We start from the raw sequence: 26,343 nt of genomic DNA, 5'->3' as shown, positions 1-26,343 counted from the left end.
GGCAATAACTAGGCTTTGTACTTTGGTTATAGTTGATCGGTGCATGTATACCTATTTTGGTTTTATGTAGTCTTTCAGATCACTGCCGAGTTGCTTTGAGCTTCTGAGCATGTGATGTTGTTGTCTATAGTTTGAGTTTAACCTGTTTGATTAATATATGAGAGAACAATATATGTTGATGGTTCAGTAATTAACGTTTCTAGCCCTGCTAGTTTGTTGTGCTGCTATTATCATGTAAAACGGATGCTTGTTTCTTTTCAGTGTTTGAGCACTTAATCTGCGGCACTGTCTAGGAAGCTATAGTATTTCCAGAGAACTTCTATTCATGATCTTTATCTAGGTGTGATTTCTATTTACTGGATCTGAATTCTATAGTTTTAAGATTAACTGTTTAAAATCCTCTGAGAGCAAATTTTAATTTCTCATGTTGATGTTCAATACTACTATTATCAATACATGATGATTATTGTCTTTGTTTCGACACTGATGGCATAATCTTGCAAATTCATATATATCCTTTACCATCTATTCGGCTCTTGTTATACTTTTTGGAATATAAATTATATACTCTTATTATCGCATACATTTCAACAAATACATGTGAGGCAACGCCGAACCCCCAACAAACAACCGAAGGTCCAAACGAGGGATCAAAGAAAGCCTCAAGAAAACAAGAGGGAAAGAAAACAAGAGGAAAATAAAAGAAGATGAACAATTCACACATGGCAAAAAAGAAGAGAGATGACAAGACGTGCTAACATACAGGTGAGGAGAGAGAGAGAGTGATTAACGTGACTAAGAGCTAATTAAAGCGACATGGGTAGCGTGAGGATAGAGTGGAACATGATTAACGTTCGGCTAGATAGACTCCTAGGTGCTAGAGGCTGAGGCTGAGGTCGAGCTCGCCGCCGTAGTCCTCGTTGTTGCTGCTGCCGTCGGCGCCGGCGGAGGTGGTGAGGGTGGTGGTGGTGCTGGACGGCGAGGCGGTGGTGGCGGCCGCGGAAGCGGTGGGGCCGTGGGAGCCCCTCCTCCAGTTGAGCATGTCGATCAGGTCGTCGCGGCCGGCGCTGGGTTGGTACGCCGCGCCGCGCCCGCTGCTCGCGGCCGCCAGGACCGGCTGGCGGGTGGCGAAGAGCGCGCGGGTGGGCAGCACTCCGGAGTTGTCGGCCGCCGTCGCTGACGCCGCCGATGCCGCCCCAGCCTCCGCCGCCGCAGCAGCTGCGGCGCCCTCGCGCGACGCGTACTGGACCCCGCCGGACCCCACGGCGCTGAAGCTGTGGGAGGCGATGGCGAACGGCGCCGGCACGGCGGCGTACGCGTGCGCCGGCGGGAGACCACCGACCCCCACCCCTGCCACCGTTCCAGCCGCACTCGCGCCGACAACGCCGCCGTAGCTGCCGGTGGCAGTAGGGCTCGGCGGCATGGCGGCCGCCGCGGCATTTGATGGAGGGGGCATGTAGAAGTAGGGGTTCCAGCCGATGCTCCTCTCCTTCTTGTGCGCATTCTGGTGCCCCCCTAGCGCCTGCGACTTCAGGAACTTCTTGTTGCAGAATAGGCACGGGAACAGCCGCACGTCCGTGCCGTCGACGCACGCCGTCGCGCCCCTGCCTCCGCCTCCCAACCCTCCGCCGCCTCCCCCGGACCCCGGCGACGGCGCCAGCGTCAGCGACAGGTCGGTCGCCTGCGACGACGGGGAGTCCATAACGCGACGAGAGAGAGAGAGAGACTATATATGGATGGTTTGGTTTCGGGAGAAAGGGGAGGGCTAGTTTTTCTATATATGGAAACGGGAAACTAGGCCAGGCGAATGCCAACAGCACAAAACATGATTTTTTTTGGGTTCAGGTCGAGTCGCCAAGGGCTACTCCTAGTCCTACTCCTGCTAGGAGGCTACAGCGCCACTCCTGCAACTTGCAACCGAGTAGGTTATGATGAATAAATAAAGGGTAGAATTTACACACGAGTGGAGGAGGAAAAGGAGGAAGCTAGAAAAAGGAAAGGAGGCAGACAAGGCCACTCACTCACCCACACAGTGACACAGTTGTGGTGGCGATTGCGAACAGATGCCGAGTGAGTCGACGGCCGCGCGGTGGTGCAACGGCCGCAGGAAGGTGGGAAGGGGGCCACGCGCCCACGGGTCCAGGCGTCAGCAGGGCGCGAGGCGGACGAGGTGCTGGCCGGGGCGGGGAGGCGGGAGGAGGAGGAGGAGGAGCTCATGTCAGAGTTAGATCAGCACCGCACCGCGCAATAATTTCGTGTTTCTTCCATGGGCCCTCGCGAGAAAACGATGCCCCGGCCAGGCCACGGTCAACAGGAGCAGCGGCAGCCGCAGCCCGTAACGTTCGTTATACGTATGCTCCACCACGCATGATTTAGTTCACCACCGCTATCACGTGTCTAAAAAAATACTCTGGGAAATGTGATTATCGATCTTTGATCTTTAGAAGAGAAAAATAAAGGCCCTAGAACTCTTAGAAGAGACAGAAAAAAAGCAGCGGAAGAGATTGGTTATTCTTGTCTGTTTTTCAGCAACAGGAGTTCAGCTGAGAGTTCTAGGGGGAAAAAAACAGGAGTTCAGCTGTTCTGTTGCTACAACTAGGAGCCGGAGTAGCGCGCAATGATAGGGTCAACCCGGAAGGATATACAAACGTGCGGGAATAAACTATGTATGTATGTACTCACTCCGGTGATAAATACACATCGTTTTGGATAAGATATAATTTTTTATGCATAATTTTGACCATTATTTTTATTAGAATATATTTATAAAATACATTGAATTTGTGATATTATGAAAGCATTTTTAAGATAAATCTACACATATGATTTTAAGAATTCTAAACTAAATATTTTAAAAATTATTATTAATTAAAATTTTAAAAGTTTGACCAAACCTTTTCCAAAAAATGTATGTTTATGACTGTACGGAGTATCAATTATTATTCAACCTAATCCAGACTGGTTAGGTTTGATTCCCAGGGGCACCAGAGAAATGTAGTAGTTCCTAAAAATGGAAGCTCACTTGACCAAGATTCCCAAGCTGTAAATTAACAGGCTGTTCCGGACAAGTTGACAGTATAAAAGTCCCTTTCAGTCAAGAACATGTGCTAGTTACCCCATTATAGAAAAGCAAACAATTGTGAGCACTACGGTGAGACTTAGAGCTGAAAGAGACCCACGGTCTGGTCTAATTATATGATACTTGCACGTATGGGCTAATAAACTTTGAGGATTAGGCGTAACACTCGAATCAATACTCTACACTGCTACCTCCTCAACTGTGGGAGGAGAAGAAAAATACAACTGGTCTCTTGAGCCACAGGCGGTAATCTTTTGACCTGAGCTGAGACAACACGGGCAGGCGGGGCAGCGGCGGCAGGCTTGCTCGCTCTGGCTGACTGGCTCACCCCAACAGATCTGGATGGACACGTCGCGGTGTCACGTCCCCCTCACGCTTTTGTCCAAACGAGGACACGCCCGTCGAGTTCCCGTCCAAAAAGGACCTGTTTCGAACTCGACTGGAAGAAAGAATTCCATTCGTCACGGATTGTTCTATTCATCATCGCCCATGTCGCGCTCGCTCTCGGATGGGTACAGGTGGTCCTTGCTCCTGCTAAAACCACTCCATGAACTGGTCACGTCGCCTTGTTTGGCAGGAAGGGCTCGTTTGGAACGCCGTAATTTTACAGGGTTGCAGGAATTTCTTAGGAAACAGATTGGTTCATAAAAATTAGAAAGAAAGAAAAAGACATCTTCCTCCGATCATGTTCCTGCAGAAACAGTGAAGTGCTAGTGCTGCTATAAATTCGAGCGAGAAAGAAGTGATCGAGAAGCAAGCAGTTGGAGACGGGGGCATCGAAAAGACCAACGACGTGACCTACAAACCAATCAGCAGAAAGAGCTGGGATTTAAGAGATCGGGTGGAGCTACTGTACTGAATTTCCTCATTTAGTGTGACAAGATCGAAAGCTGCCTCCACGGTGTGTCAGCGGTGCGCACGTATAGAGCCCTCCCGCGGATATAACCGTTAAGCAAAGAACTAGGAGCATACCTGTCGCCCGGATGAAAAGAATCTAACGGGCATATTTTCTTTTAAAAACACCGTGGGTTGGGTACTCTAGGTTTCAACTTTGGACCCACTTGTCATAAGAGTATACGAGTGATATGGGCATGAGTAAGTTTTACCGTACCTTTGCTCATTTCCATCGGGCAGAGCTGCTCTTCCACGAACACATCCATAGGTACGGATGAATACGAATGGAAACAGTCGAGAAAAATCCTTTAATCGTTTTTTATTTGCATATTTTCTTTTAAAAACATAATCGAAAACAAGAAAATCAGAAACGGGTACGAACTTAGGAATGTTGAGATATTAAAAACGGACTAATCCAAACGAAAATGCACGGGTATTAATCAGAAATTGATAACTCAAAACAGAAAATACCAACCCATAAAACTATGACTTCAAGCTTTAACATGATATATAATTATTTCATACAAACAGAAGTAATTCATGCCATACGCATAGACCACATAATGATACAAGTCTCAACTAAAAAACAATCACAATATCGTAACTCGAGTGCTCTGCACAACATACAGTCAACACAAAGACTAAAGTTGGAGACAGCATAGACGCAAGAGCTTGAACAACGTTGGTATGTCAGCAGCCGACTGAGACTAGGTCACTAAGGTCTAGTTGAAGTTTAGGATATGAGTGATGTTTGGGCTAGCTAGCTAGGCTTGACTTGTGAGCTACATTGTGATTTGTGAAGTTTAATTTTAATTGGAAGAAGAGAAATTCTTAATTAAAAATAAGATACCAACAATACAGTCAGAAAAACAACAAAATTGTTTTTATCTCGTTTATACGTAAGTCTTGAAAATCCAAAAATAATTAGAAAAGATGTAGAAAATATATCAAAACGGGTATGTTTTCATCCCTACTAGTAGGCAGAGAATAAGTCCCTGCTGGTTAAGGCTTCAACTCACAGTTTCACGTCAGATTTTAAGTTTATAGGCTAAAATAAGATAATTTAAGTTTATATTTTTAGACTAAAATGAAAATAAATAACTCACACAAACACAGTCGAGAAATTTCTGAAGCTAACCTAACTTAAAAATTCTGAAGCTAACCTAACTTCAACTTATAAATTTCTGAAGCTAACCTAACTTAAAAAATTTAAATGTACCACACTCCATTAGTGTATTTTCTAGCGGGTAGAGAGGTTAACGGGCGCAATTGACATCTAGCGGGTAGAGAGGTTAACGGGCGCAATTGACATCCATAGCCACATGGGAATAATCTAACCGAGCCATGCTGCTACTAGTGGTACAGTTTCCATTGGCCACGGCCACACAGGGGACGCGCACAATAGATGCCCCGAGCACTACGCAGCACAGCAACTAGTACTACTAAAAGCTAGGCAGGCAGGCCCGGACAGAACAAATGCAGCACACTTCGCGGCACTGAAAAAAAAAAGGAAAAAAGGAAAGAGAACGGGCGCCGACCCTGCCCCATCAGTCATCATCATTCGCTCACTCATCATGTGTTGGGCCGCGTCCCTTCCTTCGTGACACTTCAAACTGATCGCGTCCATCTGATGGACGTGAGGGCGAGCCAAACCTGTAGTGGCAATTCTTCGAATTGTGGGCGGTGGCTGGCTAGGCTAGTCGCCAGAGCAGCCCCGGCCAACACCAGGCTAGTGCGTGAGCTAGGGCATTCAGTACGCGCAGCACAGGGAAAGGTACGGACGGCATCGGCATCTTGGTGAGGGGAGCGAGAGGTGCTTGACCCACCAGCGGCACCGGGGGCCATGGACCCTACCAGCGTTGTCGTCCGGTAGCTGGCATTTGGTTCGCAGTACTTGATGGTATATGTATGAGATAACATGCGGTACGTTGTTATATTTGTTTTATATAAATAGTACAAACTCGTTCAAAATAAGTGATACAGATTTTAAAAATATTTTATTGAAATGTTAAACAATCCTATAATAAAAAATTAGCCAAACGATCTCGTACATACTCTGTCAGCTCCTACAATTACTTATACTTAGTAATGATGAGTGAGAATTAAGAACAATTAGCTACACATTAGTTACAATTAGATGTTATTATTCATAATTAAGCATTATTATAGGTAATTAGTGATAAATAGTGACATGTTAAGTTATAATTAATTATAATTAGTAAAGATTAGTACTAATTAGAATACTTTGTTGATAATTATAATTATAATTATAAATCATCATATTATAAAGAAATTAAATTGTAAATAGATATATGCTTATCTTTTTTAACAACTGAACCTATTCATATGTGTATTTTATACATCCAACCAAAAGTTCTTATGTATTATTTCATACATCGAACCGACATACTACTCGTACCATCTCATCCAAAATCATTACATCCATTCATAATATAACCAACCAAACAATAAGATTGTGGCGGTGCATGCTTGTTGCTACGAGGTACTCATAGTGTCGTCTCGTCACTCGTGAGCAGTGACTGGGCTGGGCACCGGGCGTCCTGATCCGCCGGGCAGGCTCATGGTGGCGTTGCGTTATCCGGCGGACCAGGGTCGGGCAATTTGCTGAGTTGCTGGGAAGTGGGAAGGCTGCAACTCTGCAACGGTAGTTTGAAGATTATCGCATGCAAAGGGGTTACTACTTGGAAGCGAGAGCATGAGCACAATCTGACTCGGTGGATCCCTCTATCATGTCTGTCACGTGCTCGCGGGAGCTTTCTCCAGCGGAAAATTAGTACTGCAGTAGGCAGCAAGTTAATTACAAAAGGAAGCGGAGTTCACATCGCTGCCTAAGCGCCTAGGAGACCACAGTGGCAAGGATTAATCACATGCTTGCAGTTGCAGCAGAGGAAAACAACTGGGCGTGTCTGTTACCAACTGTGAACATTCCACGTACAATAGGGACTAACATGTCTGCAAACTATCGCAAAAAAGGAGGGATGTCTGCAAACCACGGCCCAGTTTCCTCTTGTAATTTCAGAGTTCAGGCACATTTTCTCCAAGAAACTCTACTGACAGCATATATTAAACTATAGCCCGGATCTCCTGCTGGTCATAAAGTAGTGAATCAAGCACTGAAAGCGGGTAGCAAGAAAGGTCCGGACGAATAGACAGCAAAACAAATAAACATAAAATCCGCACGGTAAGGTTTGGCCTTAGCAGTGGAGGCATCTCAGATCTACTCCACACAGGGGACCCCCCAAGATGGCTGAGAGACACCGACCTGTAGTGTCTGGTAGAACCATGCCCAGGGTTTGCAGTGAAAAGCAATAAGCACATGCCAAGGCACCAACCGGACCACAGCTTTGCTCGGAGATGATTACTACTGCTCCAACGAAGTCCTAACTAATATCCAGAGATTCCTTGCCTAACGAGCTCTAACCATGTGCTCTTCTGTGGCGTTGAGCGGATAGCAGCATCCTCCCCGCTGTGGCCTGTGTTCATATCCTTTAATAGCTGGGTCCTAAGAATTGCAGTGGGTGTGTGTGTATTAACTTCATCGGCGGAAGGGAACAACTGTTGCAGCCTTTTAAAGGATGATTCACTTGAGCCATGTAAGAGGTTGGGCTGTACCTAACAAGGTCCAGGGTCTAAACTTTGGAGAATAACCTATCTAATTCACGTAAATCTCCAAATATAGCAAGTCTATAGAGGTAATAAGAGCAGAAGCATGGAATTATATTGCTTGTGAGGATGAACATAGTACCAAATTTTACTTATCCTCATATGCCGAAATACCTAAGGTCTAACACAGATTCGAGTTCAACACGTAGGGCAGGATGAAGACAGAAAACATCCGCAGTTATTCTCCTTACAGAACATAGAGCAGCAAAAGGCATCGACAAGATGATGTACCTAAGCGACACGTGGCGGAGGCATTTGTCCAAGTTTGGTACAGTATGTCCATGTCAGTTCAATTGAGTTCACACTTCATAGGAACCTGCTATCAGCATCTGTGGCTGTTCCACGAGCCCAAAGTAGAAGAGGCCTTGACATGGCTTGCGCCGGTACCACTACCACTATTCAAGGTTGGGCAATCGCGGGACCAGTGACCAGTCTTACCACACTTGAAACACGCATCAGGCGAGCTTGCTGATGTTCTCCCACCTTTGTCAGTATAAGGATCTGAAGATTGATTCGGGCAGTCTTTTGCCCAGTGGTTCTCCTGCCCACATTTGAAGCAGGATGAAGAGCTCCTCTTGCTGGAGTTTTGGCTGGTTGACATAACATCAGTTTGGTATTGTGGTGAAGCTTGTGGTGGCGCACCTACCCTAGGCTGTTGATCGTCACACCATTTGAAAAAGCCACAAGAGCCACCACCCTGGTTGATTTGTCCCAATCGCACACCAGAAAGAGACATGAAATGCCCAAGTTACAAAAGGTGGATAATTATAACAATAAAGGAAAAGATAAAAAGGAACAAGGAATATTACAGCTAATTAAAATACAAGTGATGTTCTAGCATCAGTTGTGGGATACAGATATAAATAAGTGCTCCACTAAAACTAAGCGAACAATATCTAGGGCTAGGAATTAGGAACTACCACTATGCCTCTTTTAAAAAAACAAATAGCATTTAGTCAGAGCAATAATGGGCCATTTCCATCCCGCAAAAAGAAAAAGAAAAATAACGGGCCATTTCCAGTATGCAGAACAAACATGCCATAGAAACATGACATTAAGATAAGATCGTTAGGATCCTTCGTTCTGGATCCACAACACGGAGAGCAATGCTATTCTTCACAATATTACCATGCGGTTCAAACACTAACTCAATGATATTTATTTCACTAGCAATAGCATGACAGGAAATGCACTATTCTATCAGGCAAAAGGTGAGTAGACATGAGGTAGTACTATGAAAATTAAAATATGTGTTGTTGCCAGTTGAAATCAATTGATAAATACATTCTGCGACAGTAACTTTTCATACTGTCAGTATCTTCTATGATTTATTAAAGCTGCTCAAGAGATCCAAATAATATGATTCACAATTGCAAGATAAATAGTTCAAATTCTCAACCTACTACCTAAATTACTACAGCAACTTCCATCTATAGAATTGATAACAATGATATCCTGCATAAAAGATCTCATAATCACTCATGTTTGGCAAGAAGGAACAATTGCTGAACTGCATACATTCAACACTATTATTAACCGTGTTGCATCAGACAAAAGCAAGTAAGTTCTTCCAGAGCAGCATGCCGGCATAAGCCACAATGTGGTTATGGTAAAATATCATGTACTCAAGGAGCGCGGAAGGTAAAAAATCACACACATGGGTATACCTGATTTAATGGGCAACGATAGAACTGCCTCCCAACATTTTTTCCTGTCTTTGTAGTGAGAATTAAGCAAGTTCCAGCACCGCACGGGCAAGGCATATCCGCTGCTGCTGATGTCTCTGATGGAAAAACAGTGTTACTTCGAGCATTTCCAGAGCCTGGAGATGGAGTATCGCACCATTCAAAGAAGTTGCAACCCCCATTGTCCTAATGGCAAATAAAATAAGTAAATGACAGCAAACCAAAACAGAAAGAACAAATGAAGATAAAACGAAAGTTGCATTTCATCTTGCCTGACATTATCCATTTTTATTAGTCACATGCAATTGCATGGGCATGTATCGCCCTTTGGCAACCACATCTTTTAAGAGGTGAGTTATGTTAGGTATTTTACCACTTGATGACCACAGCGGGACACAGCAATCACACACAGTATACCTGTATGCCTCAGTCACATGCATATGCGTATATGACTTTTTGGTGGTTGATTATGGATTATATCATCACTACATCAGGAGACAACTTACTCTGATCATCTGATGTCCATGCAGATTTGACCAAAACAAAATCAAAAACAAACTTAGCTTGTGTATTGATGCAAATTTTGCTATAGTCAGATGGGCAGCAAATGATTGAACTCCTCAGCAGAAGTTTCCTGTATGGCTGTATCAATGCAGATGATTTAGGCCTTTTTGGGTTACTCCAAATCCTGGCCAATCCACATGGGTGGACCGGGAATTTGATTTAAATTCCCAGCCCACCCACGTGAATTGGGTTGGGATGGGGACGTCCCAAACAGGCCCTTAGTAAAAAAACATTACCGATTAATGATTGGAAAAGGCAAACTGACTAGGTACTTTAGGACAACAGAAATGTCAACTGCTATAAAGGTAGAGACATACACCACGTTTCTACTTCACCTTTTAGATATAACATGACTGCTAAGACAATTTACATTTGATAATATCATTTCAAGTTTTCAACAGTACAAAGATACACAATTTGTTAAAGAACTTGCAAGCAAGAACCTAGTAATCTGTAAAACTAAGCAATTGACAAGATGTAGCCATCAAAATGAGGCTAACAAACCACATAAGCATATAAACTATGACACAATGCATTGGAAAATAAGCATGGTTTCTAGTGCTAGTATAATATAACATAAGTGTTCAACAGTTACATCATGTACTGTACCACCGTCTGCATAACAACAAGCGAGCTCATGTACAGCTAAACCCTTATCCTACAAAGCTACTGCACATTTGAGGGGGGGAACTAGCGAAGCTTCCAATCATGTGCACACTCCCACCCAGGAGAAAAAAAAGTAGACAAAAACTGTCCAAAACTAAAAAAGTAAAAACAACCAGAGTTCCAGACAACAACTGCACCAAACATCATTTAAAGGCTAACAAGCCAAAAAAAATCATCCTATGGTGACACTACTCCAGTTCACAATATTTGTCTGGCACGCAAGCGAGAGGTGCATAATTTAGATACAGTGATACACCTAATATTACTCCATCTAAAAGAGATAAGAATGCTCCAGAACACAATTTAAGGAATAATAGTCTGTCCTAATATTGGAACAGCAGCTCAACAAGCTGCACTGCCACAACGACCAAGGGAACCCAAACTCACTAGAATACACAACATAGTGCACAAAATCATTAATCTGGGCTACCCGAGTACCTCCAAGTCACTACAACATACACGTCAGCGTGGCATTGGGAGCAGCAGCTCTCGAACAAGTAATTACACGCTAAGGCTCGTATGAGTATGATCATCTGGTTCGTAACACTCACCCGCATAGGGCACCTGTAGAACTTGCGGCCGGGGTTCCTGGGAGTGTTGGACGTGAGCACGAGGCAGCTCCCGGCGCCGCAGGGGCACGCCTTCTCCTCCACCGCCCCGCCCGCATCCGCATGCTCGCCGCCACCGCCGCCGATCCCGCCTCCTCCCCCAGCAGCCGGTGCGGATTGGGGGCACTCTCTCGCCCAGTGACCGGGGTCCCCGCACTTGAAGCACGCTCCGCTGGCCACCTGTGTCCCACCGGTACCCGCGGCTAGGGTTTTGGGGCCGTCGGGCCGCTTGTGGGCGTAGGTCAGGCCTTGCTGCTGCTGCTGCTTCCAGGCGGTGCTGTGGCTTCCCTTGAGGGCGGCGAGGTAGGACCCCTCGGGGACGGAGGCGGGGGCGGTCGGGGACGCCGTGGGGGTCGGTGAGGACGAGGAGGTGGAGAGGCGGCGGCGCTTGGAGGAGGAGTCGAGCGCGGCGGTCTCCGCCGCGTCGACGGCGAGGAGGAAGGCATCGTCGTCCTCCCCGTCGGGCACCGACATGGTCGCAGAGGGAGGTGGTGCGGTTTTGAGTTTCCGGGGAGGGTTTGGGGCGGGTGTTTTTCCCGGGGAAGTCGAAATGGTGCGGCGCGGTGATGGAAAATGAAAAAAAAAAACTTTTTGCGCGTGGTGGGTCGTGGGCTGTACTCGAGAAGGGTACACCTGGGCTGGATAGCACGGTGGCAAAAAATCAATTGGCTCATGCGAATGGTATTTTGGATTCGTGGCCCATGGCATTTCTATTACTGACAGCAAGATTGTATTGCACTTGCTGGAACCATCTAGAAACAGGTGCTGTAGAAACCTGGTTAAGTGTCGAAATTGGAGACTTTAAGTTGAAATCATCCATAAGAATCACAAATGCACATCCAGAATTTACAACTTTTCATGTACATTTGTGTCCCAAGAATCACAAGGTTTCTGAGAGATCCAGTCTATTTTTCAAACTCAAAAGCACCCATCCAACTTGAAAATGTGGATGCATTACTCCTAGAAAGAAAACCAGACATTCCAAGGCCTGTGACAATGTTTTTCACCAAGAAAGCTTATCGTTCCATTCTGCAAAGTGCAAAAGCAAGCAAGTTCAAAATCAATTATGTTTAAAAGACCTTGTGACAACGAGTATACAAGAAGGAATCGCATCTCAACATTGTATATTTAGCAGACAAGGGGGTGTCGGTTGGAATTAATAATATACACGAAATGCAGATGCATAGAGTACACACACAACAATTCAATTACCAGTCTTTGCAGATCACAAATATACCATTTTCTGTAATTGATAAACCTGAAATCATATATGTGCCAATAGCCCAAGGTCGCAAGGCGCAAATACAAACTACTAGTATTATGCTACAATGCAACACAGCCAACTAATGATCATAAATGGACATGTTGATGTAGAGAAATATACGATACAGATTGGCAGATATTCCAAAGTAACCATCTACTGCTGCATTCTAGAACATTGCCCACAAATGGGGGTATACTCCAGTCTTCCATCTATGAGATACAATTATACAACAGAGCAAATTATTTGATCTGTTAAACAGTTTTAAAACTCTACCACACATACTACGTAAGTATGTGGCAGCTAAGGATTGAAGGCTCAAACAAAGGATGCCGGGAAAATAGGAGAAGGGATATCTTCCAACCTGGCAAGAATTCTAGAAGATTATTGTAGCATTGACAGAAACACAAGTAACATCGGTTTGTGAAATCAAAACATTATCTGTTAGCAACCTCTTGAAAAAAAACTTTCAGCTGAGTTAAAAAAAACACATGTTGAAGTGGGAGAAGAAGAAAAAATGAGTAAAACCAATAGTGAAACGATACCATGATGTGTAACTCCGTTCATTGAAGTAAGTTTGTATTCTACTCACCAAACTTTTATTAGAAAAAGGTTTCTGGATACAAATTTAGATTTCTTAAGATGTCGATGATCTTCATAAAAGTTTAGTTTAACAAACTATTTTCGGCCACTATGTTGGTGGTTTGGTTTGTAACTACTTCCTACAAACATACCAAAAAATTGTTATATATCACAAACAGCCTTAGTAATTGCATAGTCCGGAGGGCAGCATAGCACCACACTCCCAGTTTTGCCTGAAAGGTGATACTGCTATCGTCCAGTTACTGATTCCACCATGTACCTACATAATATGAGAAAGCAAATATGATGCTTTTTCCTTTGTAACCTAAAGTGTTTCTGGAAACGTGTAATGGCAAAATGTAAGGAGAAGAAATTTTACATATGTCTTTAAACAAATGATGTAATATTTTCGTAAAAAAGTTGGCATCTACCATTTCGAACTTACATCCTGTTGTCCTCCAAATCCCTCATCACCAACAGACCAAGACATATAATGGAATTCAGCTTTTTTTTTTTTTTTGGCATTTCACAGACAACAATAGAACTTATTTAGTTACTAACCTTATAGAGAGACTACTTGTGTTATCTTAAAAGCAACCACTTCTATGTCTGAAAAAAGATGATGGCAAAGAAATACATTGGGAACTAGCAAGAGATCATCCCTTCAAATCCACAAAACACGCTAAGGTAATTTGTCAGAGGTATGTCACCAGTTTCTAGCTGCTGCATCTTTCAGTACCAGACCACTAATCCAGGTGGACACACTAAATCAGAAATCTCGTCCAAAATATATTAATTTTGTGTCACTAAGGTCTGAGGCATGTCAACAATGTAAATTAGTGACGTACTGAACAATAAGTCAATAGCAGGAAGGAAAACTAAGATACAATCCAAATTTATCATAGTCACAACCTGTTTCTACACACTGTTGTATTTTTTTGCAATTAACGAGCAGCAAATTGGCTCCTACCAAGAGTAGAGCTGTAGAGCTCCTCATTCTTGTTGTAAAAGTCATACTGCACATTTCCCCATTCTTCTTAGTCAAAAACATAACTTTCTATGACAACATTTCAACAGAGTCCTCAATCTTCAGAATACTTGGACTCCGATGCAATAGGCTTCCCACTCCGCCGGCACCTTATGATCTCCCGTGACTCCTCCATCAATTGGACATACTTCTTGCGTACTTCTAGCATGGGGTGCTCCTCAATCGCCGTGTCTTCCCCAGCCATGTATGCCTCTTTGAGGACAACAAAGCATGTCTTCTCCTTTAACAACAAGTAGAAAACATGCGGGTGCCGCTCAAACACACGGTGGAACTTCTGTGGCAGCCCCAGGTGCTGCCTGAGGCAAAGTAATCGCCGCCTCTCAGCAGAACATGTCACAAACAAGCTAAGCAGCTCATGGAGCACCCCAACCACCCGTTTCTCTGAAACATCACTGTTCCGATTGATTTGGCTGAAATCTTCATATGGAGACACATAAGGCAGCTTCTGAAACCCTTCCAACCAGTCCTCAATCTTCCGCTTCAACCGGAGACCCTTTGACTGGAAAAGCGGGATACGCACCTCATCAGCCGACCCGAACTTTCTCATAGCATTCATTTGGAGAAATGACAGAGGCATTTCTTGGGCTTGTCCATCATCAATGAGCCCCAATGCCCTCCCGTCGTCGTCATCCTGGCAAATAGCGCCATCTGAGGATGTGATGACCCGGAATCCATCTTGAGCAATGTTGTCGTCCGGGTACTTGAAGTAGTCCTCCGGGAGGCCAAGGTGCCAGAGCATGCCCTGCGCCACGCTGAGCGGGATGCGGCGCCGCGGGCACATCAGGAGGAGGCGGCGCAGGCGGCCGGCAATATCAGCGCGGCGGGCGACGAAGACTTCCCGCTCCTCCCGCAGGAGCATGGCGGCGGCGTCGGAGAGGCAAAACCAGGGGAGGTTGTGCTGCGGCCCCACGGACTCGACGAAGGCGGCGGGAAAGCGGCGGAGGAAGGAGGTGACCCGGCGGTCGGGGGTCTCGAGCAAGCGGCGGAGCTTGGATACCGCCGATACGGGGGTGGGAGAGGGGGTGAGGAGGCGCGCGAGGGAAGCGAGCGGGCGGAGGTCGCGCGCGTGGGATAGAACGGGCACGGCGTCGAACGACGCGTCCTTCTTCCACCGCATCTTCACGTCCACGTAATCCATGGACTGGAGGCGGACGGCGAGGGGAGGGAGGGGTTCGAGCGCCCGGGGTTTCGCGAGGGACTGCATGGTACGGGGTTTCGATGGGTTCAGGGGTTTCGGGGGATGTTGGACGGAGGCAGCGATGCCGGAGGAGGAAGAAGCGTAAAAATGGATGCGGCAGTAGACTGGTGGACTACAGAAGTACGTGGGCCGTGTCGAGCCCAACACTATCCTGTTTTCATATTTAGGCCCATTTATAACAACAGACAAAAATGAAGAAATCTCAAAGGATTTGAGAAAAAGAGCGGTGGTATGGCTATGTGGAATCGAATCGGATACAAAAGGATAGGTTGGTCTTATATCTTATTTTATATTTTTTTAAGTTAAAATTGAATTCGTGCTAGATAAAGATATGGATATAGATATAGTCTTGGCAATGAATATAGATTAATATGAATCAAATATGTGACGAGTCCAATGTAGATAATGTTGATCACGAATATTTTTTCGGATATTAAATAAAAGCAACAACCATATATATTGCACATGTTATAAATATTCAACCATCCACGTGCCAAAAACTCAACTATATCGATGGTTCAATATGTAAATTAGCAATATAGTCTCGTGAAAATGAGTTATGTTGGGACGAATATGAACAAGTTATCAATGCCCAATATACTAGTTGAAGTTTTTTTTAAATTATTTTAACACATTAATGATTTTAAATGATAAAAATCTTAATTTTAAAATTGTAGATCACATCAAGAGCTATAATTTTCATATAATAGCGTTTACATCTGACTTAGTATGAAAAAGTTATAAGCTTCAGGCGACAGGCTCGAATAGTCTTTGAATATATCTAATTTTATTATCCGATATCCAATATCCAATGAATTCATGTCTCCCTACATTCGAATATAATATCTGATACAACTATCCGACTCCAATATTCGGAAAAAAAAACCCATATATCTTTTTTTTCCTCCAAAATATTGTTCGAACACTTTCAGATGATTTGTCAGTGAGGGAAATATCTTATCCGCTTGCACCCCTAATACAAAGTTATTTTATGAACCATTTACAGATAACCATGGAAGGACTAGTTCTTACTGCAAAACAAAGTAGTTTGCACGGCAAAGAATCACAGTTTGTTTTTTCCGCTAACTATAAGCATCTATGGGATGACTTATTTCATAAGATTTTTTCGATAATTTGTAAAATTAGGTCCAATCGCATGGGAACACGCTTTCATGTTAACCTAAAGATAGCATATCTCACAGCTCCCTCTATCCATTGTTCACCTCTCCTTCCTTTTCTTACTTACTATTGGCATCCATGGTTTCCTCTACCCCTTCCTCACCCATGCATGTTCGATTCTATTCGCTATATACATCTCTCTTCCACGGCTCGCATGACTCGTGACGTGGATTTTAGACATATTTCTGCACAAATGTTTGTGCTTAATGGAATCAATGTTCTCAGTGGTTGCAAGAGCAAGCTTTATCTAGTTAGTAAAACGGAGTTAAATCTTAACATGTTGAGTCATGTCAAAGGTTATGGTGGGTTGGTGGTCACCACTGCAACTACGATAACTCAATTGCATTAACACTGGATTTTAGACATATTTCTCCGAGTTATTATCAAATAACAACACAAAATATTCCTCTTTGAAAAGCTTTAGCCACAAAGAGGCTTTAGCAAACTCTAAATCTTGGACTTAAAACCATCATACAATACAATTTTATTTAAACAATTCAATCTCCATTATCGTGTAATAAACAATATATTGATAAAACCACGCGTTGTCTATTACATAGACAGATAAAAACTACGAGACCGTCGATGCATCTCCTAAACACATAAATCATATCAATTGTATTTGTGCTTGCTTTTTTTTAAAAAAAAATCATACACCCCTCGTGAAGACGTGGACACAGCAAACCAACAAATCTTGAAACAAACTAAATGGACACGATCACACAAACTGATAGGCAAACGAAAAAAGGACACGTGATAGATAAATCGCAAAATAAAAAACTGCAGATAAAGAATATTACATATCGCATATGATTTTACTATTTCTTTTAGTCATAAATATATGATGTTTTAGATAAAATACGGTTTCAACACATACTTGTGACCACTAATTTCTATAAAAATATGTTTATAAAACCCAATAAATTTATGTATTATGAAAAATATTTTAAAGATGAATCTACATATATTAAGTGTTAATGTTTCCAAACTGAATATTATAAAATTTATTGTTGATAAAAGTTATAAAAAGTTTAACTGAACTTTGCATAAAATTTCATGTTTTTAGGACGGAAGATGATAACTTTTAGTGCCGAGGTTAAAATCTTAGACCTATTTGGTTCACTACTATATATTATTGTATCTTTAGTAAAATCATAGCTAAGGTGTGGTAAACAAATTACTCATCATATGTTAGGCAAAGTTTGGTAAAAAAATAAATCTATAACAAATAGGGTTAAAGTCTGAAAAACTATGATACACTAAAACTATGACATCGAACTAAAGAACTGCTAAAAAATAGCAAAATGTGATAAAGTACGGTAACGAACCAAATAGAGCTTAACCTGTACACTCCCACATCTGCATGTTGGCATCGAAGAATTCAGGCCCACATCTGCACATCAACACACTTGCACACTCCTAAATTCCTACCTCAGAAAACCAAACAGAAAAAGAAAAAAGAAAAAGGAAAAGGGCGGCGAAACCCTTCCTCCCCCGACCCGATCTCTTTCGGTCCCTCTGGTCCCCTCCCCTCACCCGCACCTCCCCGCCGGCTCGCCCCCAAAACCCTCGCCGGCCACCGCCGTACACGCTGCGCCATGCCCGTCGGCACCTGATTCATGTCTCAGCCCCACGCCGCCCCTGCTGCCTCGAAGCGCCCCTTCTTGCCCACCTCGTCGTCCTCCTCCTCCCCGACCTCCCCCGCGCCGCCGCACATGAAGAAGGCCAAGCACCCCGCCGCCTCCTCGTCCTCCTCCTCAACGGGGACCACCGAGAAGAACGGCCTCCACATCGATCCCGCCGTCGCCGTCGCCGCAGCGAGCGGGGGGCGCACGAACGGCGAGGAGGACGCGGAGATGGTGCTCGCTGACCAGGACGAGCTCCCCGCTCCCAGCGCGCCGGCCTCCGCGGGCGTCGCTGCCAACCTCTTCCGAAAGAAGGCCACGCTCCCGCAGCCGTCGACCTCTGCCCGCAAGCCCCTCCGCATCAAAATAGGTCCCCGTCCCCCCCCCCCCCTCTCTCTCTCAGTGCCATTGCTCACTGTGAGTGTGATTGGTCGTCTCTGAGGGGCAGGTGGTAGCAATTGATGTCAATTCCATTGTTTCTGATAGTGTTACTAGTTAGCTTGCTGGCTGTCTCGAAGTTTTTTTCTGGCTTCCTAGTTAAGTTAAAATCCGCCAGTAGCAAGGGATATCAGCGGAGTGTCATTTGACAGATCACTTGCTTGCTCCCACCCCCGCCCACCCCAAATTGGCTCTTTGATGCCCGCAACATGAAAATTGGCTAGATCTGTACACTGTTTCTGACTTTCTGGGAAATTGGTGTTTGGTAGCCTTCTACAGTATTCTAGACTTTTTGTTTTGGGAAATGGGTGATTATTCATTTTTTTAGATTTTATGAGGTAATATCATTCTACTAGTTGCCCTGTACTTGTCCGTTGCATTGCACTGATCAGCAAAGGATATGTCATAGTAAATGTGGCACTCTTGTTCCTATTCATAGCTCATTTTGTGAGCGGGCTTGTCTGTAATCGTTTGCTTCGTGTATATTTCTGTTACTTGCTTGGTTGTACCACACTGTTTGACTGGCTTTCTAACTAGATACTTCTATGTATTTGCAACATTAAGATAATAACCCTCTACATAGCATGACTCAGCCGCATTTGTCAGCTATGCTTGGGATCTCCAATATGTGGAAGCGAGAGTTCTATTTTCTTTTGAAAGTTGAAACTATTGAGATAAAGATAGAAGTTTACCCTCTGCATGTACTGTTTCTTTAGTGCACAATATTTGCTGATTTCCCTTTCACTTGCTGCCGCACCAGCCACTAGCAAATTCGTGCTGAACATGTATATAGTATATTCAAATCATGGAAATCACCGGTCACTAGCAAAATCCATACTGAACATGTGTATTCGAACAGTAATCATTGGATGTTCTTTCAACAACCTTCGTGTAAATTTCATCATTGTCTAAATGTCACCCTGGCCATTTTGCATGCATTAGGTCAACCAAAACTGCCAAAAAACTTCGAGGAGGATACATGGGCGATTTTGAAGGATGCTATTACAGCTATTTTTCTCAAGCAGAAACTCTCATGTGATGTTGAGAAACTCTATCAGGTTATTTTTCTCTCTCTTACACTGTAAGGTTTCATCCTCCCACATTAGCATTTAATAGTTTAGTAATTGTTTTTGTGCTGCAGGCTGCTGGCGATCTTTGTCTACACAAGCTAGGAGCGAACCTATATGAACGCATCAAGAAAGAATGTGAAATACACATAGCGGAAAAAATATCAGCATTAGTGGGTCAAAGTCCAGATTTGGTTGTATTTTTGTCTCTGGTGCAAAGAACGTGGCAAGATTTTTGTGATCAGATGTTGATTATTCGTGGTATTGCTTTACTTCTTGATGTAAAATATGTCAAGAATGTTGCAAATATTTGTTCAGTGTGGGATATGGGGTTGCAACTGTTCCGCAAGCATCTATCACTATCCCTGGAGATTGAACACAAAACTGTAACTGGCCTTCTCAGATTGATTGAGAGCGAGAGGTATGCTTTTCTTTTGTGATAAGTTCTGTTAGTGATATGTTCACAGCATACTCAAATTTGTTACCATCTGTGGACCTTTTTGTGTGCTTAATTATGGTCCAAGCAGAATTTAAATTGTGTTTGATTGTATCAGACCATAGGCTTATGATTTTATCAAATTTTGGAAAGTGCTCATATGTTACATGTTGAGAATCTGAGATAATATGCCTTTAATATGAACTCTGTAGTATTTAGTCCAACATTCCAACATATAAATATTGCTGTATCATTTACATCAATTCTAAGACCCATTATAAAATTCAGTATAGAAGGGATATTGTTTATTTAGCGTGAAACAAAAGCGTGCAGATGGAGATAGAATAGACGAAATTATGCCAATAATACTTGAGTTTACAATGGATAGTCAAAGTTGCACACCCATATACCTGTATATTATTACTATATTTAGAGTAGGATCATGATTTTGATGAATCTGTATGCTGGAGCATTAGCCTACCCCAACTTGCTTGGGACAAAGGCTTTGTTGCTGTTGTTGCTGCTGTTGTTGTTGTATGCTGGAGCATGACCCTATGAGACAATGGCCAGTCCGAATCATGTGAGCCATGTGGGACCGTATGATCCATATTATGATCCAACAAGTGACAACTGGAGGTGTTCAAACCTAGGCCAGGCCAGCTGCAGGCCCAACTTTGCATAGCCTGGCCAGGGTCTGGCCTGACTATCATGAACACGAAGCCTGAAAACCCTGAACTTTTATATTATGTTCCCACTTCCTAAATAAAGTATTTTTAATATTACATTTCAGTTAGAAAATTAATAAATATGTAGTAGATATGCATGCTAACGTGCACTATTGGGTTTGGGAAAGAGCACACTCGTGCGCACATGACATAAAATTGATGCCTGGCCCTGCCCTGGGTTTGTCAAAATTGTGCTGAGCAGATGCCCATGAATAGGCCCAGTGACAACTATCATCACAATTGAAGAACACAAATATTCTTCTTTCCCCCACATTCCATCTGCAGTGTGTCAACTCTGTTTTCATTTGAATGTTATAATATTCATCGATCCACAGGCCACTCAATCTCAACGCCTTCAGGCAGACAAGTGTGCAGCCTGTTTGCTCTAAGTTCTAAGTTATTTGATTTTGGTACAGGTTCGTATAATCGTATGTTTCTGACATTGTGAAGATGTTAAAAAATATCACTGAATGTGTTATGCTTTTTCTCCTTATATTAACGTGGATTTTTTTTAATCCATCTATGATGTTTTGATTCACTTGGATTTAGTATCCGCTGAGTTAAATTGTATTCAGACTTTTAAGACATGCAACATGTGCAAATAATTTTTAGAAAAGAGTAATTAGTGAAAAAAAAGTCAGTTCACTTGTGGAAGGTGTGGTAACTGCATCTATGTGTGGAACTCATTTATGTGACTGAACTTGTGAACTCAAAGGGTCTCTGCCCCTTGATTATTCATAGTCCTGTCAACTATAAATCTGCTTATTCAATAATCTTTATTTCCTGATCAGACTTGGTGAAGCAATAGATAGGACGTTACTTAGCCATCTTCTGAAGATGTTTACTGCTCTTGGAATGTATTCTGAGATTTTTGAAAAGCCCTTCCTTGAATGCACGTCTGAATTTTATGCTACGGAAGGTGTCAAATATATGCAACAATCTGATATTCCAGACTATCTGAAGCATGTGGAGGTAATGATAGCTTTCTTTTTGTTCTTCATGTTGTTTGTTTGCGTAGAACTAGTCAGGTACAGCATCTAACTGATAGTGTGGCACCTGAATTATGCAGTCAAGGTTGCACGAAGAACATGAAAGGTGCATTCTATATTTGGAAGCTAACACGAGGAAGCAACTGATTGCAACTACAGAAAAGCAATTGCTAGAACGACATACATCTGCAATTATTGAGAAGGTGAACATCTGCTTTTACAATTTCAATACCTTTTATGTGGCCTGCACAAGCATGATATTACGATTTTATATGGATCTTGTTGGCCATGAGATTCTTACACTGCAATAATGTTTACTTTTACCATGATTATAATCGTTGGGCTAACTATTCGGTTTCCTTTGTTTTTGATTCAGCAACTCTCAATTTAGTTTAACTTATGCTCTACTCGTTGGCTTTTGTGTGTATGACTGTATGTCTGTTTTTTTTGGGGTTGTTTTTCAGGGATTCACAATGCTTATGGATGCAAATCGTATAAATGACCTCTCGAGGATGTACAACCTTTTCCAGAGGGTTAATGCCGTTGAGTTGCTAAAACTAGCACTTAGCTCATATATCCGGGCCACAGGTCAGGGCATTATTATGGATGAAGAAAAGGATAAAGAACTGGTTCCATTTCTTCTGGAATTTAAGGCATCCCTCGATAAAATATTGGAAGAAAGTTTTGCCAAGAATGAGGCTTTCTCCAATACTATAAAAGATTCTTTTGAGCACCTTATCAATCTACGTCAGGTGGGTGATATTTTATCATTCTGCTTGACCTGTGTTTCAGTTTTACAGTACTAAGAAGATAGCCTATAATGTATATGCATGTCAATGTAATTCTTTTCATACATGCCGTTCAGTCTTTGTTTTCTACACTTCTATTTATTTTTCCCTCTGGTTATCATGGCAACTATGTCGTCAAAATTTTAAATGTTTGACCAATAATTTCGTCCAAAATATTTATAGTGCTCACGTTGAAAAATTATATGATTAGAAAAATACTTATGCTATACTTTCAAAAGCCACCAATAATTTCTTTGACCTTCGTATTGTGGCTAGTGTATGTTATACATAGCACCACATGGCACCCTCTAGCACTGCATTAGTTTAGTGCTAGTTGATAATTACCACTTTGAGTCTTTTATATTTTAAAGTTGACAAACATTGCTGCCTGTAATTTTGTTCATTATTAGCTTTCATAGCTAGTCTTTCCATTCCTGGTAGATGTGTAATTTAAAATGTGGTGTAGTTAGAATTTTGCTTTTGTTCTTTGTTTTCCTGTCAAATGATTGGGCTCATGACTATTTCCCTGACAACAGAATCGACCAGCTGAATTGATTGCAAAGTTTCTCGATGAGAAACTTCGAGCTGGAAATAAAGGGACTTCAGAAGAAGAGATGGAGGGCATACTCGATAAAGTTTTGGTTCTGTTTCGGTTTATACAGGTAAGTTATTGAGCTGTTTGATTCACTAATTAAATTGCATTTCTTCGTGATCACTAATATAATTTCCACTTCTCTCTATGCTAGTTGCATGTCTATTGCATTACATATGTGGGGCCCTTTTGGTCAATTATGCACTTTATGTAGTAGTAAGTTTGGCTTTGCATATCATGATCATATAGGGAAAAATTAGCATTTATAACTTTGCAAAGGGCCTGTTTGGAAAGTTTAAAGCTTAATCCCATAGATGCTATAAGTTTAGGCCTTCCTAAACAGGGGGATATTGGCTTAAATTTTTAGATAAGCCTAAGCTGCTTACTCCCATGTTTTTTTTTTCCTGAGAAGCCTACCTTATGAGGCTTCTAGGAAGAGGTAAACCCCTTGAAAATACTATTATATGATGTAAATAATGAAACTGATACAATTGTTTGGAGAATAGAAGGCGCTGATTCGTAAAGTCAAAACTCAGTTTATATAGTATGTAATTGCAATCTTTATATTTTATCAACTGCAGGGTAAAGATGTATTTGAGGCATTCTACAAGAAGGATCTAGCTAAGAGATTGCTGCTAGGGAAGAGCGCATCAATAGATGCTGAAAAGTCAATGATCACAAAAGTAATACTGTCTTTTCAGAGGGTCGATTTTTTTCATATGTGTTCCGACTTATGTGGAAAACTTAATCAACATGTTTTCTGTTTGCAGCTCAAAACTGAGTGCGGTAGTCAGTTTACCAACAAGCTGGAGGGAATGTTCAAGGTAGCGTTAGCTGTTATCACTATAATGATCTTTCTAGTGTATCTTATTTTGCAAACCTGTATGCTTGTTTCCTTAGGTGCATCTAGATTTTCAACATTTCTTTATATCGATTCAGTACCCTTGTAACATTATTTGTACCTTCTGGTTTCTTAGGACATCGAATTATCCAAAGAAATAAATGATTCGTTCAGGCAATCATCTCAGGCGAGGACAAAGCTTCCCTCTGGCATTGAAATGAGTGTCCATGTCCTTACAACAGGGTAGGCATCTTTTGCCTCGTCACTTTGATATGAATACCGAAGAGCATGTTTCATTAGTCATTACTATGATAATTGTGTAAACCTAATACCCATGCATGTGCTCCATAGTCCATAGCCGGTAGGTGGCATCTGACAGCAATGGATTATTGCAGCTAAGCATGCCAACATGCAACTGTCGATGTTGTCGATCATATATATGCATTTCTGATAAAAATCTATTGATTTACAGCTATTGGCCAACATATCCACCTATGGATGTGAAACTCCCGCACGAACTGAATGTGTATCAGGTTAGTCTATGGACATGATGGTGGTGGTATAATAAATATTTTAATGAGACTATCGGAACATTTTATTTAACGCTCTTTCCCTTTGGACAGGATATATTTAAAGAGTTCTATTTGAGTAAGTACAGTGGAAGGCGTTTAATGTGGCAAAATTCTTTGGGACACTGTGTCTTAAAAGCAGACTTTCCCAAAGGCAAAAAGGAACTTGCTGTGTCATTATTTCAGGTGCATTTTCATCCCATTTTTTCAGTTCTTATTAGTTGTTATCATCTGAGAACAATTTTTTTACTCTTACTAACTCTTCCTGTTGTCAGTGTGTGGTTTTGATGTTGTTCAATGACGCACAAAAGCTAAGCTTCCTCGACATCAAAGACTCCACTGGCATCGAGGATAAAGAATTGAGAAGAACACTGCAATCACTTGCATGTGGTAAAGTTCGGGTTCTCCAAAAGGTGTGATCCTTTATTTTTTGCTTCATGAGTTGGTATTTTCAATATGCAACTTCTTTAGTTGTAATTTATATTTTCAGATACCAAAAGGGAGAGATGTAGAAGATAAGGATGGATTTGTATTTAATGAAGAATTTAGTGCTCCCCTCTATCGCATAAAGGTAATATTTGCTTTCTTCAATTTGAGTGCGATTCGGTCTGGTCATTAAGCTTGACCTGCTGTTGTGCACTTCCAGGTGAATGCAATTCAGATGAAGGAAACAGTAGAAGAAAACACGAGCACCACTGAGAGAGTATTTCAGGATCGGCAGTATCAGGTGCTTTAACTCTCTATGCTAGCAAACTGAAATGCCCAGTAGTTTAGCTGTAGAATGGGCAGCTTGATTTTTCTGTATATACATGCAAATTATCCTTGGGGACTTTTTAACATTGTTAGTTTGACCAATATGTCAGTGCTTTTGCTTGCTCAGTTGATACGTGCTGGATGCTTTATGCTAGAAAAGTTAGATCGTACCTTTTTTTTCATTTTCTTTAATATTATAGGTGGTGGAACTTCATTTTTCTTATGATCCTATCAAAGTCATAATGTGACAATGTTCTTTTGGTTCTATGCAGGTTGATGCGGCCATTGTTCGAATAATGAAGACGAGGAAAGTCCTCAGCCACACCCTTCTAATAACTGAGCTTTATCAGCAGGTGACACCTCAGCATCCAAATCTGGCTGTGTATGCTATTTTTCCTCACGGTATAGTTGGACCCTTTTAACCCATATGGGCTTCCCCCATTTCAGCTCAAGTTCCCAGTTAAGCCAGCTGACATCAAGAAAAGAATAGAGAGCTTAATCGATCGGGAGTATCTGGAGAGAGACAGGAGTAACCCCCAGATCTACAACTACCTGGCTTGACAGCGCTTGGCATAGAAGAGCCTGTGCTCACTTCATTGGCAGCAAGACACTGTAAATCGATTGATTGTCCTCCAGTTCCTTGTTCTTTCTCTTTTTGTGCTCTGGGAGTTGTAGTTGTTGCAACATTTCTCTGTATACGAAGCATGAGTTTTGAATATAAAAGCTAATGCATGTATCCGTGTACATGTTGGCCTGATTATTCTGATTTCCTATACGTCGGTCAATCGAGTGCTACCACCACATCGGTCAGGTGACGTGTTGGACTCCTATTGGCTGGCAGTGCAGTGGAGGGGGTGGGTTGGTACGGTGCGATGAGATTTATGTATATTTTCCTAACTTTAAATTTATTTTCTCTTAAACCGGATGTTTATTTTGAAAACCGGATGCCTAAGGATAAAAGCGGGTGAAAATTAGTAATATATACTATAACTTATAGATCAATCTTTTTATATCGTTATTATTTTTAATTTTACTATTGCTTAGTACCTTTGTTATCATTATTATTTTTTAT

General features: G+C 42.3%; 4 protein-coding genes across 4 annotated transcripts; 1 reads left to right on the top strand and 3 right to left on the bottom strand.

Annotated features, from left to right (window-relative positions):
- Positions 1-698: 698 nt before the first annotated feature.
- Positions 699-1,916, bottom strand: LOC133915298 (uncharacterized). Its single transcript, XM_062358406.1, has one exon. It carries the CDS (start codon positions 1,700-1,702, stop codon positions 878-880), a length of 825 nt encoding a protein of 274 aa, XP_062214390.1. The 5' UTR covers positions 1,703-1,916; the 3' UTR covers positions 699-877.
- Positions 1,917-7,692: 5,776 nt separating this feature from the next.
- On the bottom strand, positions 7,693-11,786 carry LOC133915297 (uncharacterized). Its single transcript, XM_062358405.1, has 3 exons — positions 11,124-11,786; positions 9,325-9,528; positions 7,693-8,354 (listed from the first exon to the last, which is right to left on the bottom strand). Exons 1-3 carry the CDS (start codon positions 11,652-11,654, stop codon positions 7,980-7,982), a joined length of 1,110 nt encoding a protein of 369 aa, XP_062214389.1. The 5' UTR covers positions 11,655-11,786; the 3' UTR covers positions 7,693-7,979.
- Positions 11,787-13,792: 2,006 nt separating this feature from the next.
- On the bottom strand, positions 13,793-15,324 carry LOC133914089 (protein WHAT'S THIS FACTOR 9, mitochondrial). Its single transcript, XM_062357242.1, has one exon. It carries the CDS (start codon positions 15,273-15,275, stop codon positions 14,106-14,108), a length of 1,170 nt encoding a protein of 389 aa, XP_062213226.1. The 5' UTR covers positions 15,276-15,324; the 3' UTR covers positions 13,793-14,105.
- A 2,536-nt stretch (positions 15,325-17,860) lies between these two features.
- Positions 17,861-26,015, top strand: LOC133915296 (cullin-4-like). Its single transcript, XM_062358404.1, has 17 exons — positions 17,861-18,443; positions 19,454-19,569; positions 19,653-19,999; positions 21,531-21,711; positions 21,809-21,931; positions 22,193-22,480; positions 23,053-23,178; positions 23,690-23,791; positions 23,879-23,932; positions 24,086-24,192; positions 24,422-24,482; positions 24,573-24,704; positions 24,794-24,931; positions 25,009-25,089; positions 25,165-25,245; positions 25,544-25,624; positions 25,719-26,015. The coding sequence occupies exons 1-17, from the start codon at positions 18,068-18,070 to the stop codon at positions 25,830-25,832; spliced, it is 2,508 nt and encodes an 835-aa protein (XP_062214388.1). The 5' UTR covers positions 17,861-18,067; the 3' UTR covers positions 25,833-26,015.
- The last annotated feature ends 328 nt before the right edge of the window (positions 26,016-26,343 follow it).

The sequence above is a fragment of the Phragmites australis genome, chromosome 4, assembly GCF_958298935.1.
Source record: "Phragmites australis chromosome 4, lpPhrAust1.1, whole genome shotgun sequence".
Lineage (NCBI taxonomy): Eukaryota > Viridiplantae > Streptophyta > Magnoliopsida > Poales > Poaceae > Phragmites > Phragmites australis.
The sequence above is the reverse complement of the archived record's forward strand: the minus strand, read 5'-3'. Positions and strand labels throughout refer to the sequence as shown.